This window comes from Argopecten irradians, chromosome 3, assembly GCF_041381155.1.
Source record: "Argopecten irradians isolate NY chromosome 3, Ai_NY, whole genome shotgun sequence".
Lineage (NCBI taxonomy): Eukaryota > Metazoa > Mollusca > Bivalvia > Pectinida > Pectinidae > Argopecten > Argopecten irradians.
Window position 1 is genome coordinate 70,524,203 of NC_091136.1, and position 18,552 is coordinate 70,542,754.

The following is an 18,552-nucleotide window of genomic DNA, read 5'->3' on the forward strand; positions in this document are numbered from 1 at the left end:
TCCCTAGGGTCCTATGTATGTTTCCCTAGGGTCCTATGTATGTTTCCCTAGGGTCCTATGTATGTTTCCCTAGGGTCCTATGTAGGTTTCCCTAAAGTCCTATGTATGATTCCCTTGGGTCCTATGTAGGTTTTCCTAGGGTCCTATGTAGGTTTCCCTAGGGTCCTATGTATGTTTCCCTAGGGTCCTATGTATGTTTCCCTAGGGTCCTATGTATGTTTCCCTAGGGTCCTATGTATGTTTCCCTAGGGTCCTATGTAGGTTTCCCTAGGGTCCTATGTATGTTTCCCTAGGGTCCTATGTATGTTTCCCTAGGGTCCTATGTATGTTTCCCTAGGGTCCTATGTATGTTTCCCTAGGGTCCTATGTAGTTTCCCTAGGGTCCTATGTATGTTTCCCTAGGGTCCTATGTAGGTTTCCCTAGGGTCCTATGTATGTTTCCCTAGGGTCCTATGTATGTTTCCCTAGGGTCCTATGTATGTTTCCCTAGGGTCCTATGTATGTTTCCCTAGGGTCCTATGTATGTTTCCCTAGGGTCCTATGTATGTTTCCCTAGGGTCCTATGTATGTTCCCTAGGGTCCTATGTAGGTTTCCCTAGGGTCCTATGTATGTTTCCCTAGGGTCCTATGTATGTTTCCCTAGGGTCCTATGTATGTTTCCCCTAGGGTCCTATGTATGTTTTTCCCTAGGGTCCTATGTATGTTTCCCTAGGGTCCTATGTATGTTTCCCTAGGGTCCTATGTATGTTTCCCTAGGGTCCTATGTATGTTTCCCTAGGGTCCTATGTATGTTTCCCTAGGGTCCTATGTAGGTTTCCCTAGGGTCCTATGTATGTTTCCCTAGGGTCCTATGTATGTTTCCCTAGGGTCCTATGTATGTTTCCCTAGGGTCCTATGTATGTTTCCCTAGGGTCCTATGTATGTTTCCCTAGGGTCCTATGTATGTTTCCCTAGGGTCCTATGTATGTTTCCCTAGGGTCCTATGTATGTTTCCCTAGGGTCCTATGTATGTTTCCCTAGGGTCCTATGTATGTTTCCCTAGGGTCCTATGTATGTTTCCCTAGGGTCCTATGTATGTTTCCCTAGGGTCCTATGTATGTTTCCCTAGGGTCCTATGTATGTTTCCCTAGGGTCCTATGTATGTTTCCCTAGGGTCCTATGTATGTTTCCCTAGGGTCCTATGTATGTTTCCCTAGGGTCCTATGTATGTTTCCCTAGGGTCCTATGTAGGTTTCCCTAGGGTCCTATGTATGTTTCCCTAGGGTCCTATGTATGTTTCCCTAGGGTCCTATGTATGTTTCCCTAGGGTCCTATGTAGGTTTCCCTAGGGTCCTGTGTATGTTTCCCTAGGGTCCTATGTATGTTTCCCTAGGGTCCTATGTATGTTTCCCTAGGGTCCTATGTAGGTTCCCTAGGGTCCTATGTATGTTTCCCTAGGGTCCTATGTATGTTTCCCTAGGGTCCTATGTAGGTTTCCCTAGGGTCCTATGTATGTTTCCCCAGGGTCCTATGTAGGTTTCCCTAGGGTCCTATGTAGGTTTCCCTAGGGTCCTATGTAGGTTTCCCTAGGGTCCTATGTATGTTTCCCTAGGGTCCTATTTATGTTTCCCTAGGGTCCTATGTATGTTTCCCTAGGGTCCTATGTATGTTTCCCTAGGGTCCTATGTATGTTTCCCTAGGGACCTATGTATGTTTCCCTAGAGTCCTATGTATGATTCCCTTGGGTCCTATGTAGGTTTTCCTAGGGTCCTATGTAGGTTTCCCTAGGGTCCTATGTATGTTTCCCTAGGGTCCTATGTAGGTTTCCCTAGGGTCCTATGTAGGTTTCCCTAGGGTCCTATGTATGTTTCCCTAGGGTCCTATGTAGGTTTCCCTAGGGTCCTATGTATGTTCCCTAGGGTCCTATGTATGTTTCCCTAGGGTCCTATGTATGTTTCCCTAGGGTCCTATGTATGTTTCCCTAGGGTCCTATGTATGTTTCCCTAGGGTCCTATGTATGTTTCCCTAGGGTCCTATGTATGATTCCCTAGGGTCCTATGTATGTTTCCCTAGGGTCCTATGTATGTTTCCCTAGGGTCCTATGTAGGTTTCCCTAGGGTCCCATGTATGTTTCCCTAGGGACCTATGTATGTTTCCCTAGGGTCCTATGTATGTTTCCCTAGGGTCCTATGTATGTTTCCCTAGGGTCCTATGTATGATTCCCTAGGGTCCTAGTTGTGCTTACAGCATTATGGAACCAGATGGCCACCAGGCCGCCATCTTGGATTTTGGTAGTAAAAAATTGTTACCACTATTTCTCAGAAAGTACGGAAGGGATCATTCTCAAATTACATATGTAGGGTCCCCTTGGGCCCTGGTTGTGCTTATTGCACTTTGGGACCGATTTGGCAACAAGAAGATGGCTGACTGGTCACCATTTTATTTTTGACAGTTGAAGGTTGTTACCATTATATATTTCCTAGAAAGTACAGCAAGGATCTGTCTCAAATTCCATATTTAGGTTTCCCTTGAATGGGCCCTAGTTGTGCATATTGCATTTTGGGACCGATTGGTCAAAAAGATGGCCAACAGGCCGCCATCTTAGATTTTGATAATTGAAGTTTGAAAAGTAGAGAAAAGATCCATCTGACACAGATCTTTGGTGGGCGCAAAGATCCCTCTTGAATCTCTTGTTTTCTTTCTTTTACACACACAAATACTATTTATAATTTTTGTAGTAAAGTGTGTTACTAAAATCAGAATAGTTGTAAATTGTTTCCTGAAGTATGGACATGTTCTGTTAGCTTTATGCGAGATCTACTCGAGCTGTACTTTATTCATGTTTTCTTGTTTACGTTGTATACATCCTTACATGTGTTATTGGACACTTTCATCTCTCTCCTAGTTATTCATTTAGACTTTTTGTTTTAATGATGGGAATTTTTGAAATTTGTTAGTTTTGAAATCTGTTTTTTTATTTTCCCTTTGTTATAATTTTTATAGATATTTACATTGTTGTATGCTTTCTTCTATTATTTTTATGTTATATTTGTACAATTTTATTTACATGATGATCACTTATTAGTTGTAAACTCTGTAATAATTGTGTACTGAAGTACATTATAGACCTGCCACAGAGTGTGGCACAAGGCAGATTACTCTATTCTTTATTGTGTGTACTGGTAAATACTCTGTTACAATTAAGGTCAATATATAAAACTATTAGTACAAAATGTGTTGCCTTAGCAACATACAGAAACTGTTTCTATGGAAACTAAGTCTGCTTTCATGCAATTTTTGGTAGTGAATTTTGAAAATCTCTTTGTTTCAAATACTTTGTTATTTTACAAATGGATGTTTTAAAAGTTTTCGAATAAGTCAGAATTGAATTATTTAATCTCCCAGATATACTTAGAACCACAATAGATATATTGGTGCTTGTTATAATGATAATTGATTGAAGCATTCACCAAGCAACACCCTACACCAAAGTATTTAAGTGGATATATTGTGTGTGGTATAGCACACTTGAATGCTTGTATACATCTGCTGTGTGTATTGTCTTCATGTACATGCAATGTAGATACTACTTTTCTTTGTGGAATTTTTTTCATGATTATATAGTGCAATCTATCAGACTTTCTTGTAAAAATAAATTCTTGTAGAATTTCTGTAGAATATTCCCAGCTCAAACCTCAAATATAGCTACCATGTAAAATATTCCCAGATCAAATCTCCAATATAGCTGCCATATAGATTATTCTTGGATCATACCTTCAATATAGCTACCATATAGATTATTCCCAGATCATACCTCCAATATAGCTACCATATAGAATATTCCCAGATCATCGTACCTCCAATAAAGCTACCATATAGAATATTCCCAGATCATACCTCCAATATAGCTACCATATAGAATATTCCCAGATCATACCTCCAATATAGCTACCATATAGAATATTCCCAGATCAAACCTTCAATATAGCTACCATATAGAATATTCCCAGATCATACCTCCAATATAGCTACCATATAGAATATTCCCAGACCAAACCTCCAATATAGCTACCATATAGAATATTCCCAGACCAAACCTCCAATATAGCTACCATATAGAATATTCCCAGATCAAACCTTCAATATAGCTACCATATAGAATATCCACAGATCAAACCTCCAATTTAGCTACCATATAGAATATCCACAGATCAAACCTCCAATATAGCTACCATATAGAATATTCCCAGATCATACCTCCAATATAGCTACCATATAGAATATTCCCAGATCAAACCTCCAATATAGCTACCATATAGAATATTCACAGATCAAACCTCCAATATAGCTACCATATAGAATATTCCCAGATCAAACCTCCAATATAGCTACCATATAGAATATTCCCAGATCAAACCTCCAATATAGCTACCATATAGAATATTCCCAGATCATACCTCCAATATAGCTACCATATAGAATATTCCCAGATAAAAACCTCCAATATAGCTACCATATAGAATATCCACAGATCATACCTCCAATATAGCTACCATATAGAATATTCCCAGATCAAACCTCCAATATAGCTACCATATAGAATATCCACAGATCATACCTCCAATATAGCTACCATATAGAATATTCCCAGATCAAACCTCCAATATAGCTACCATATAGAATATTCACAGATCATACCTCCAATATAGCTACCATATAGAATATTCCCAGATCAAACCTCCAATATAGCTACCATATAGAATATCCACAGATCAAACCTCCAATATAGCTACCATATAGAATATTCCCAGATCATACCTCCAATATAGCTACCATATAGATTATTCCCAGATCAAACCTTCAATATAGCTACCATATAGAATATTCACAGATCAAACCTCCAATATAGCTACCATATATAGAATATTCCCAGATCAAACCTTCAATATAGCTACCATATAGAATATTCCCAGATCAAACCTCCAATATAGCTACCATATAGAATATTCACAGATCAAACCTCCAATATAGCTACCATATAGAATATTCACAGATCAAACCTCCAATATAGCTACCATATAGAATATTCCCAGATCAAACCTCCAATATAATATAGCTACCATATATACAATATTCCCAGACCAAACCTCCAATATAGCTACCATATAGAATATTCCCAGATCATACCTCCAATATAGCTACCATATAGATTATTCCCAGATCAAACCTCCAATATAGCTACCATATATACAATATTCCCAGATCAAACCTCCAATATAGCTACCATATAGAATATTCCCAGATCATACCTCCAATATAGCTACCATATAGATTATTCCCAGATCAAACCTCCAATATAGCTACCATATAGAATATTCACAGATCATACCTCCAATATAGCTACCATATAGAATATTCACAGATCATACCTCCAATATAGCTACCATATAGAATATTCCCAGATCAAACCTCCAATATAGCTACCATATATACAATATTCCCAGATAAGATTTAACGAATAGCTACGATGTAGAATAGTCTTAGATAATTGCTGCAAAGAAATCATTTTACAATATATAGGAATTTTATCCATTTTTATTATCTTTTCTATCAATAGTAGATTTAATGCATAGTAACAAAATTAGGTGATTCATTAGATGATTATGGTAGTGATTATTCTACACTTAGGTTTTACAACTAGTAGTTGTGGTGTATACTTTTTATTGTGACAGAGTTGTTTCCCTTTGATCAGGAAGTCTTCACTGGTTGTGGATGTATAGTATGTTGTGTAGAACGTTGAAATCCTTTAAAATATTTATCTAAAAAAATATTGCAATATATTGTTCACTATGTTAAAATATCTATAAAACTACATGGAGATGAAATCTCATTATTAAAGCATCTCAATACAATAAATTTCTGTTGTTTAAATTGAACATTTGTTTTGTGATTTGTGGTGCTTATTTAACATAGTTTAAAAGTAGATACTTTTAGCTGTTGCTGAATAGCGATATTATACACCAGTAGTTATACCACAAACAATAAAATATAGCAATTAAACCCTCTAAGTATTTACATAAAAGGCAGGTTCACAATTTACATTACACAGTCTGGGTACAACTATCACACACTTTACATTACACAATCTGGGCACGACTATCACACAATTTACATTACACAGTCTGGGTACAACTATCACACAATTTACATTACACAGTCTGGGTACAACTATCACACACTTTACATTACACAGTCTGGGTACAACTATCACACAATTTACATTACACAGTCTGGGTACAACTATCACACAATTTACATTACACAGTCTGGGTACAACTATCACACAATTTACATTACACAGTCTGGGTACAACTATCACACAATTTACATTACACAGTCTGGGTACAACTATCACACAACAATTTACATTACACAGTCTGGGTACAACTATCACACAATTTACATTACACAGTCTGGGTACAACTATCACACAATTTACATTACACAGTCTGGGTACAACTATCACACAATTTACATTACACAGTGTGGGTACAACTATCACACACTTTACATTACACAGTCTGGGTACAACTATCACACAATTTACATTACACAGTCTGGGTACAACTATCACACACAATTTACATTACACAGTCTGGGTACAACTATCACACAATTTACATTACACAGTCTGGGTACAACTATCACACACTTTACATTACACAGTCTGGGTACAACTATCACACAATTTACATTACACAGTCTGGGTACAACTATCACACACTTTACATTACACAGTCTGGGTACAACTATCACACAATTTACATTACACAGTCTGAATACAACTATCACAATTTACATTACACAGTCTGGGTACAACTATCACACAATTTACATTACACAGTCTGGGTACAACTATCACACACTTTACATTACACAGTCTGGGTACAACTACACACTAACACACACACTTTACATTAGACAGTCTGGGTACAACTATCACACAATTTACATTACACAGTCTGGGTACAACTATCACACAATTTACATTACACAGTCTGGGTACAACTATCACACACTTTACATTACACAGTCTGGGTACAACTATCACACAATTTACATTACACAGTCTGGGTACAACTATCACACAATTTACATTACACAGTCTGGGTACAACTATCACACACTTTACATTACACAGTCTGGGTAACAACTATCACACAATTTACATTACACAGTCTGGGTACAACTATCACACAATTTACATTACACAGTCTGGGTACAACTATCACACACAAGTTGGGTTTACATTTACACAGTCTGGGTACAACTATCACACAATTTTTACATTACACAGTCTGGGTACAACTATCACACACTTTACATTACACAGTCTGGGTACAACTATCACACAATTTACATTACACAGTCTGGGTACAACTATCACACACATTTACATTACACAGTCTGGGTACAACTATCACACTTTTTACACAGTCTGGGTACAACTATCACACATTTACATTACACAGTCTGGGTACAACTATCACACAATTTACATTACACAGTCTGGGTACAACTATCACACAATTTACATTACACAGTCTGGGTACAACTATCACACACTTTACATTACACAGTCTGGGTACAACTATCACACAATTTACATTACACAGTCTGGGTACAACTATCACACAATTTACATTACACAGTCTGGGTACAACTATCACACACTTTACATTACACAGTCTGGGTACAACTATCACACAATTTACATTACACAGTCTGGGTACAACTATCACACACTTTACATTACACAGTCTGGGTACAACTATCACACACTTACATTACACAGTCTGGGTACAACTATCACACACTTTACATTACACAGTCTGGGTACAACTATCACACACTTTACATTACACAGTCTGGGTACAACTATCACACAATTTACATTACACAGTCTGGGTACAACTATCACACAATTTACATTACACAGTCTGGGTACAACTATCACACAATTTACATTACACAGTCTGGGTACAACTATCACACAATTTACATTACACAGTCTGGGTACAACTATCACACAATTTACATTACACAGTCTGGGTACAACTATCACACACTTTACATTACACAGTCTGGGTACAACTATCACACAATTTACATTACACAGTCTGGGTACAACTATCACACAATTTACATTACACAGTCTGGGTACAACTATCACACAATTTACCTTACACAGTCTCGGTACAACTACCACACACTTTACATTACACAGTCTAGGCACACTACACACATTTACATTACACAGTCTGGGTACAACTATCACACAATTACATTACACAGTCTGGGTACAACTATACAATTTTACACAGTCTGGGTACAACTATCACACAATTTACATTACACAGTCTGGGTACAACTATCACACACAATTTACATTACACAGTCTGGGTACAACTATCACACAATTTACATTACACAGTCTGGGTACAACTATCACACAATTTACATTACACAGTCTGGGTACAACTATCACACACTTTACATTACACAGTCTGGGTACAACTATCACACAATTTACATTACACAGTCTGGGTACAACTATCACACAATTTACATTACACAGTCTGGGTACAACTATCACACAATTTACATTACACAGTCTGGGTACAACTATCACACAATTTACATTACACAGTCTGGGTACAACTATCACACAATTTACATTACACAGTCTGGGTACAACTATCACACAATTTACACATTACACAGTCTGGGTACAACTATCACTCATACATAATTTACATTACACAGTCTGGGTACAACTATCACACAATTTACATTACACAGTCTGGTACAACTATCACACAATTTACATTACACAGTCTTGGTACAACTTACAATTACATTACACAGTCTTGGTACAACTATCACACAATTTACATTACACAGTCTGGGTACAACTATCACACACTTTACATTACACAGTCTGGGTACAACTATCACACAATTTACATTACACAGTCTGGGTACAACTATCACACAATTTACATTACACAGTCTGGGTACAACTATCACACAATTTACATTACACAGTCTGGGTACAACTATCACACACTTTACATTACACAGTCTGGGTACAACTATCACACAATTTACACACTTTACATTACACAGACTAAGACAGATTCCTTACGTACTCTATGAGAATTAGCAGTAACAAATATCAACTTCCAAAATCCAAGATTGCTGCCTGGCGGCTATATTGTTTTTTTCAGATATATCTGAAAATCAGCATGACACTCCTAAGGCCCTAGGGGAACCTACATATGGAATTTGAGACAGATCCCCTCAGTACTTTCTGAGAAATAGCAGTAACAAACATCAACTGCCAATTTGAAAAGCCCACCATCTGATGATGGTAGCAAATGCCACCTAAATGCATCAAGAATATCAAAATTTTCTGGGAGAGACCCCTCCATTACCCCCTTACGAGAAGGGGGCTACCACCCCACTCTCGTGCTCTTCCCCTCGTCTTGGCCTTCGCCCTCTCAGAAGCACTGGCCTGAGGCCACCGTGGGGGCCTTTGCCCCACCCCCCTCCAACTTCCCCCTCCAACTTCCCCCTTTCAACTAATGTCATATTTTGAATTAAAGTTACAAAGATTGCGATGCCTACCTAAAAACTCTGAACGTTTATAGAGGCATGAAGCAAAGAAAAGGGTGGGAGGCACCTATTTTAATTTTATTATAGGACCAATAAAAATCTTAATTAACTATTTAAGATATAAGTTTTGATTTTTATGCATTATCTATCAGATTAGATAATCTATTTTCCCTTACACAATTTTCATAATTTTTGTATTGGACAAAGAAAGAAAGGTGGTCTGCCGATGGCCAGACGCTGACAAGAATCATTACTATCATACTAATTTCTAATAGGAACACTTTCCACAAATCAGAAAACAATCATGACCGTTTTGCAATGTAGTCTACATTACTTTTTAACATCGTTTGTCCCATTTTATAACATTATTAGCTCACCTGGTCCGAAGGACCAAGGTGAGCTTATGCCATACCGTGGCGTCCGGCGTCCGTCATCCGTCGTCCGTCCGTCCGTCCGTCCGTCCGTCCGTCCGTCCGTCCGTCAACAATCGACTTCTTCTCCATAACCGCTGGTCCGATTTCAACAAAATTTGACTGGTAGCATCCTTATGGGTTACTAACTGAAAATTGTACAAATGATGGGGCTGACCCCACAGGGGCCTGAGGGGCGGGGCCAAAAGGGGTCAATTTGGCTATTTCCATTTAAACGACTTCTTCTCTGAAAGTAAGCATGGGATAGCACCCAAAATGCAATGGTAGCATCCTTATAGGGTGGGGATTCAAAATTGTACAAATGATGGGGCTGTCCCTCTGGGCGCCTGAGGGGCGGAGTCAAAAGGGGTCAATTTGGCTATTTCCATTTTAACGACTTCTTCTCTGAAAGTAAGCATGGGATAGCACCCAAAATGCAATGGTAGCATCCTTATAGGGTGGGGATTCAAAATTGTACAAATGATGGGGCTGACCCCCTGGGGGCCTGAGGGGCGGGGTCAAAAGGGGTCAATTTGGCTGTTTCCATTTAAACGACTTCTTCTCTGAAACTAAGCATGGAATAGCATTCATAATGCAATTGTAGCATCTTTATAGGGTGGGGATTCAAAATTGTGCAAATGATGGGGCTGATCCCCCGAGGGCCTGAGGGGTGGGGTCAAAGGGGTCCATATAAACAACTTTTCCTCTGCAACTAAACATGGCATTACGCTCATAATGCAATGGTAGCATCCTTGTAGGGTGAGGATTCAAAATTGTACAAATGATAGGGCTGACTACCTGGGGCCTTAAATGCGGGGCCAAAAAGGTCAATTAGGCTACTATTTTCATATAAATAAATTACTTCCTATCTGAACCTTTGTATTGGATAGCATATTTGTATGGTATACATGTATATAGCATCATGATATGGTTGTGTTTCAAAATTTTGGAGTCAATTTTACTAATTTTCTAATTGTAAGAGTCGTTGTGATAATTACAAAAAAAAAAAAAAAAAAGAAAAAAGAAAAAACACCAAAAAACAGGTGAGCGATACAGGCCCTCTGGGCCTCTTGTTGTTAAGATATGTTTATGTTGAAAGCTTTCTTGGGACAAATAAAAGGCTCAGAAACATGATTTTTAGTAGATTTCTAAATACAATCCATACTGTACTGTACATGTACGTACAAAAATGTAAGTATGCTTAGGCCCAACTAGTTTTTTTGCCTACATTACATCACTCCGCCTATTTCTACGCTTAAGCTTAGGCAGATATGTACAAAACCTCTAAGAGGGGTTAACTCGTGTTGGACAGTTCAACATTGATTTTGTTGTATTGGGTATTGTCAATAATATTGTACTACACTACACGTGGGTCATATCTCTATTTGTAAGATCCCGCCTGATAGGTTGTGACAGCTGTGAACGTGTCTGTGATTGGCTGACGTATGAACCGTGACCCCGGCCTGCCTGAGATAGTTTGACAGAGTTTACACATACTTCAGAACTACATGTGCAGCGCTGTGTAGCGTTCGGTTTGTGTGTATGGACTAAATGCCTGACAAAACATGGAATATTTGTGCATGAATTGGTTAGAAAATGGATGAACCTGGCTAGGAACTATGTCTAACGTGAAAGTAGCGGTGAGGGTGAGACCTCTGAGCGAAAAGTAAGTTCTTTGCAGCATTTTCGAGAGTTTGTACAACGCGATAAGTTACGAATGTTCAGAAATATGCAGACAGCTTTTTGTCGTGCTAATGTGCATATTATGTTTAATTCTGTGTTTCTGTTTACAGGGAGCGAGAGAAAAATGCTAAGTTTATTGTGGATGTTAATGGCGATACAATAAGTGTTGAGAATATCAAGGTAGGTCAATTTCATACAGAATCATCAGTTGATGACATCACAATGTGATACATTTGTCATACTGATTTATATTCTATATTAACTATTTAGATGGCTCTACTAGGTAACGGAAACAGTAAATTTATTATGTTAGAATAAATAAATACAATGTAATTAAAGATTATTGTGGAAAAGTATATAGAAAAGTAATATTCTGAAATGGTAATTTACTTTGTATGCCAGTCTATAAATGTACATCCAACAAGTATATTATTATAAGTGAGAAAGGGGGAAAGACCGGGATCTGGGCCTAGAGGTACTCACAGGTGCACAGATCCAGATAAAGATGAAAAAAAAATTGGCATAGACATAGAAAAAGGAAGAAAACGAATATAAATTATGTTGTTAATGAATAACTCTGTATTCACCAAGCCCTAAAACTTATTGCTCTGAACAGACCCTTTCTCCATCAGTTACTCAAGAGCCCCTATAGGCTTAGCTAGTAAATTTACTCATCTAGAAAGTGATCTGATATGTACTTAGGATGTCCAGACATTTATACTTGACTGCTTCCTGTTTGGCTTTCAGAAGCTAAAACTTCTTTGTGGATATATAAACCTATTAAAATGTTTTCATTTTACCTCGTTGCATTGTCAGTCAATTTTACTTCAACCATTTATTTCATGTGTTACAGAATGTAATTGTAGATGACAAGTAATGACATAACTAATTCTCATGGAGTATCATATTTTCATTAAAGAAGTTTTAAGCTGAGTGAAATATGTAAAAGTAAAAAATTGGCATAGACATGCATATACAGTAATAATGGAATAAAGGACGGTACAAGTATGTATACTTAAAAATACTTTTATTGATCTTTTATCTGGATCGAGTACCGATATAGCACCATACCTGTATATCGCCTCTACAAACAGTGTGTCAACACTCCTGATGTGACCAAACCTTTGCCCTATTGGCACTAGTCCAGTTATAGTTATATTTTGTCGCTACCCAGTTATAACGCCCTGATCCTACTATAATTTGATTATACTCAGCACATACTGTATACATGTTCCATCATAACTGTAAATGGTTGTATTGTGTTGGTGTGAATGTGAAGGCTATCTGCTATTGTTATTATCCTATTCAGAACATATTGCTATATAACAAATAACAAAATTCCAAATTGCAATTGTAAGAATTTAACAAAACCCATTTTTTTCCTTTTGATATGGGATAAAAGGGTTGACGATTACACAAGCTTACTGTTGAGATAAGTCAAAGAATGGAAATCAACAAGCAAATAAAAAATGTGTTTAAATATTTAGTGATTAAAAGATTTGCGACAGTCTATCAATGAGATAGGATTTGATAGGCAGTTAGTGTCCATTGTAGGGTGCTAGCAGGGGTTTATAGTAGTTGTCAATCTACACACCCTATTCATTCACAGATTACTATGTCACAGAGATCCCTGGATAGCATAGAAAATTAAATTGTCTGCACTGCTACATCAAAAAGACAAAATCTTGTCAATTATGGCACCTTGGCATATAATTGTGACCGTCTCCACCACTATCATTAGACCAGATGATATGTATAACTATGGCATTGTAATCTGGTAAACTTATATCAATGTTTCATTGGTCAAAATCATCTGGAGCATATTTCATGATAATGGTTTAAAACCTGGCATAGGAAAATGTTGACGATTAATAGTGATAAAAAATGAGGTTAGCTCTAATACACAGTGTACAGCACAGAGGTATCAAATAGTTGAATATGTCATACAACACTAGAAATATATCATCGGAATATAAAGAACTTTTCTCAAAATAATATACATATCAAAAGGTTACAAATACAAATAATTTATATCATTAATTCTCTGAATACGACAGATGTTGGGTGTCAATTACAAGCTCACTGGTAATAAAACACTCAGGTCACTCATGCTTCGGCAGTTTGAATATATGTATTGGGTATGACATTGATACCGGTCTTACAAATCTGTGTCTTTGTAAATTATAATCTGATTGGCTTACATTATCGACACTCAATAAAAGAAATGTCATGCTTTTTTATAGATCTTAATATTGTCTTACTGGAATTTGTTCATATTTACATTGGTATATTAGGGATGAGAGAGCAAAAACATATCAAATGACAGACATACAGTATCGTATTTGTACACTTCCTTTATATCACTAAAACATTCCTTCTGTAAAACTGAGATAGGAAGTGAACTGCAGTCATCATCATCAGTCGGAGAGTGTTGAAATGTGTCCCTTTAAAAACAGGTTGAAGGTTTCTGACCAAAGTATGGTACTGTGACATATTTTTTTAATAATTTTCTCTTTTGAAGACCAAATCTATAGAAATGTGGTGGGATATTGGACTGGGTCGGAGCTGAGGTCCCGGGTTCAAATTCCGGTCTGATTGCTACATTTTTTCCTCTCCTGTTACAGAAGTACAACTGGTCATATCCCAGAAATACATAATATATAAATCATTTATTGACCTTCAATCCTATAGGTATGTTTTCCCTTTTTTGGACACACCTTCCTCCTTTCTTGGAGTCGCTATACTATATGACTTTTATAATTGTAAATATATAAGGTCAATTTACTCATTATATGTGTTCATTTAAAAAAGGTCACAATTACACTAGTACTGTTGATGTAATATAGGTCACAATGACACAATCAATGTCAATATATATATGTCACAATTACACAGTTGACATTAAAAATGTAGGTCAGAATGAAAGTTGATATTAAATAGGTCACAATGACACAGCATAGGTCACAATGACTTGATCAATATTAATGTAGGTCACAGTATGTCTAACTGTTATATATTTTCTACATTCCTTAATTAATTTGTGAAACATAAAACAAATTGACAAAAAGTCACAAAATTCCATGACATTGTTACATATTCAATTATATTGATACCGTTGAAATTTCAGATCATATAGCTTCATAATTATTTGGTAAAATATGTCTATTATTTGATTGCCATACCTGGTGTCACATTAGTTAAAGAAATATAATCATCCAAGAGTTGATTGTGTTTCAGACAATATTTTCCACCTAATAAGTCTGACACACTACTATTGAAATAATTTGAGTAAAATATATAGACAAAAGTTGCTTTGCTTCACCGACGCAGAACCAAGTTTGGTATACAAGACATCGCAATACTATTGTATATGATGGAGCTCGTGTCGGACAGGGAGTGACGACATTTAAGATTTCACAAACTGTGACCACAGTGGCCACAGCATATCACAGAATTCACAACTGATCCAATTTCTGTTAGAATTATATAAATTACTGTGCACTCTTTATTACCAATGTTAAGGTGTGTAGCAGATATTTAGAATAGAATCTAACAGTAACTATATGTACCTGTACCAGGTGCATGGATAACCAATAATCCTAGCCAGGAAAATTGATCTTATATCTATCTTATGTCAATATATACCCCCTGTTGGACATATTTTTTTATTTGTATTTTGTTTATCTGTCCCTCTAGGTTGAAAGTCAGTCAGAGTTTGGAGACAGTCGAGAGAAAGTTAAAACATTTACATTTGACTACTGCTATGATTCGACTGTGGATCCAACCTCACCAGCCTTCGCCTCACAGGAACTGGTAAGGATACCGTGAACCCATTACAGAGATTAACAGTGGAGTCTCCCTTCTGGGGTCTCCTATAGAAGACAGAGTGTGTCTATGGACTCTATTATAGAGAATAATGAGTATATGGAGTCTCCTATAGAAGACAGAGTGTGTCTATGGACTCTATTATAGAGAATAATGAGACTATGGAGTCTCCTATAGAAGACAGAGTGAGTCTATGGACTCTATTATAGAGAATAATGAGACTATGGAGTCTCCTATAGAAGACAAAGTGTGTCTATGGAGTCTCCTATAGAAGACAAAGTGAGTCTATGGACTCTATTATAGAGAATAATGAGACTATGGAGTCTCCTATAGAAGACAGAGTGAGTCTATGGACTCTATTATAGAGAATAATGAGTATATGGAGTCTCCTATAGAAGACAGAGTGAGTCTATGGAGTCTCCTATAGAAGACAGAGTGAGTCTATGGACTCTATTATAGAGAATAATGAGACTATGGAGTCTCCTATAGAAGACAGAGTGAGTCTATGGAGTCTCCTATAGAAGACAGAGTGAGTCTATGGACTCTATTATAGAGAATAATGAGTCTATGGAGTCTCCTATAGAAGACAGAGTGAGTCTATGGAGTCTCCTATAGAAGACAGAGTGTGTCTATGGAGTCTCCTATAGAAGACAGAGTGAGTCTATGGACTCTATTATAGAGAATAATGAGACTATGGAGTCTCCTATAGAAGACAGAGTGAGTCTATGGAGTCTCCTATAGAAGACAGAGTGAGTCTATGGAGTCTCCTATAGAAGACAGAGTGAGTCTATGGACTCTATGACAGAGAATAATGAGACTATGGAGTCTCCTATGGAAGACAGAGTAAGTCTATGGAGTCTCCTATAGAAGACAAAGTGAGTCTATGGAGTCTCCTATAGAAGACAGAGTGTGTCTATGGACTCTATTATAGAGAATAATGAGTATATGGAGTCTCCTATAGAAGACAGAGTGAGTCTATGGAGTCTCCTATAGAAGACAGAGTGAGTCTATGGACTCTATTATAGAGAATAATGAGACTATGGAGTCTCCTATAGAAGACAGAGTGAGTCTATGGAGTCTCCTATAGAAGACAGAGTGAGTCTATGGAGTCTATTATAGAGAATAATGAGACTATGGAGTCTCCTATAGAAGACAGAGTGAGTCTATGGAGTCTCCTATAGAAGACAGAGTGAGTCTATGGAGTCTCCTATAGAAGACAGAGTGAGTCTATGGAGTCTCCTATAGAAGACAGAGTGAGTCTATGGACTCTATGATAGAGAATAATGAGTCTATGGAGTCTCCTATAGAAGACAGAGTTAGTCTATGGACTCTATGATAGAGAATAATGAGTCTATGGAGTCTCCTATAGAAGACAGAGTGAGTCTATGGAGTCTCCTATAGAAGACAGAGTGAGTCTATGGAGTCTCTATGATAGAGAATAATGAGTCTATGGAGTCTCCTATAGAAGACAGAGTGAGTCTATGGACTCTATGATAGAGAATAATGAGACTATGGAGTCTCCTATAGAAGACAGAGTGAGCCTATGGACTCTATGATAGAGAATAATGAGACTATGGAGTCTCCTATAGAAGACAGAGTGAGTCTATGGAGTCTATTATAGAAGACAGAGTGAGTCTGTGGACTCTATGATAGAGAATAATGAGACTATGGAGTCTCCTATAGAAGACAGAGTGAGTCTATGGAGTCTCCTATAGAGAAGACAGAGTGAGTCTATGGAGTCTCCTATAGAAGACAGAATTGAGTCTATGGAGTCTCCTATAGAAGACAGAGTGAGTCTATGGAGTCTCCTATAGAAGACAGAATTAGTCTATGGAGTCTCCTATAGAAGACAGATTGAGTCTATGGACTCTTGATAGAGAATAATGAGTCTATGGAGTCTCCTATAGAAGACAGAGTGAGTCTATGGAGTCTCCTATAGAAGACAGAGTGAGTCTATGGAGTCTCCTATAGAAGACAGAGTGAGCCTATGGACTCTATGATAGAGAATAATGAGTCTATGGAGTCTCCTATAGAAGACAGAGTGAGTCTATGGAGTCTATTATAGAGAATAATGAGACTATGGAGTCTCCTATAGAAGACAGAGTGAGTCTATGGAGTCTCCTATAGAAGACAGAGTGAGTCTATGGAGTCTATGATAGAGAATAATGAGACTATGGAGTCTCCTATAGAAGACAGAGTGAGTCTATGGAGTCTCCTATAGAAGACAGAGTGAGTCTATGGAGTCTCCTATAGAAGACAGAGTGAGTCTATGGAGTCTCCTATAGAAGACAGAGTGAGTCTATGGACTCTATGATAGAGAATAATGAGTCTATGGAGTCTCCTATAGAAGACAGAGTGAGTCTATGGAGTCTATGATAGAGAATAATGAGTCTATGGAGTCTCCTATAGAAGACAGAGTGAGTCTATGGAGTCTCCTATAGAAGACAGAGTGAGTCTATGGAGTCTCCTATAGAAGACAGAGTGAGTCTATTGGACTCTATGATAGAGAATAATGAGTCTATGGAGTCTCCTATAGAAGACAGAATTAGTCTATGGACTCTATGATAGAGAATAATGAGACTATGGAGTCTCCTATAGAAGACAGAGTGAGTCTATGGAGTCTCCTATAGAAGACAGAGTGAGTCTATGGAGTCTCCTATAGAAGACAGAGTGAGTCTATGGAGTCTCCTATAGAAGACAGAGTGAGTCTATGGAGTCTATTATAGAGAATAATGAGACTATGGAGTCTCCTATAGAAGACAGAGTGAGTCTATGGAGTCTCCTATAGAAGACAGAGTGAGTCTATGGAGTCTCCTATAGAAGACAGAGTGAGCCTATGGACTCTATGATAGAGAATAATGAGTCTATGGAGTCTCCTATAGAAGACAGAGTGAGTCTATGGAGTCTCCTATAGAAGACAGAGTGAGTCTATGGAGTCTCCTATAGAAGACAGAGTGAGTCTATGGAGTCTCCTATA

At 37.5% G+C, this 18,552-nt stretch overlaps 1 protein-coding gene and 1 long non-coding RNA gene across 2 annotated transcripts in view; one reads left to right on the forward strand and one right to left on the reverse strand.

Moving 5' to 3' along the window:
• Window positions 1-4,954: 4,954 nt before the first annotated feature.
• On the reverse strand, window positions 4,955-5,368 carry LOC138319450 (uncharacterized). The gene is made up of 3 exons (XR_011208022.1): window positions 5,249-5,368; window positions 5,127-5,206; window positions 4,955-5,079 (listed from the first exon to the last, which is right to left on the reverse strand). It is a non-coding gene; the product is annotated as an uncharacterized lncRNA (long non-coding RNA).
• A 6,139-nt stretch (window positions 5,369-11,507) lies between these two features.
• The window catches only part of LOC138319850 (uncharacterized), a 272,074-nt gene continuing 265,029 nt past the window's right edge, over window positions 11,508-18,552 (forward strand). The window contains exons 1-3 of the mRNA XM_069262980.1: window positions 11,508-11,733; window positions 11,861-11,930; window positions 15,447-15,563. Coding sequence (XP_069119081.1) covers window positions 11,687-11,733; window positions 11,861-11,930; window positions 15,447-15,563 — 234 coding nt within the window. The 5' untranslated portion in view covers window positions 11,508-11,686. The remainder of the gene's footprint in view (window positions 11,734-11,860; window positions 11,931-15,446; window positions 15,564-18,552) is intronic.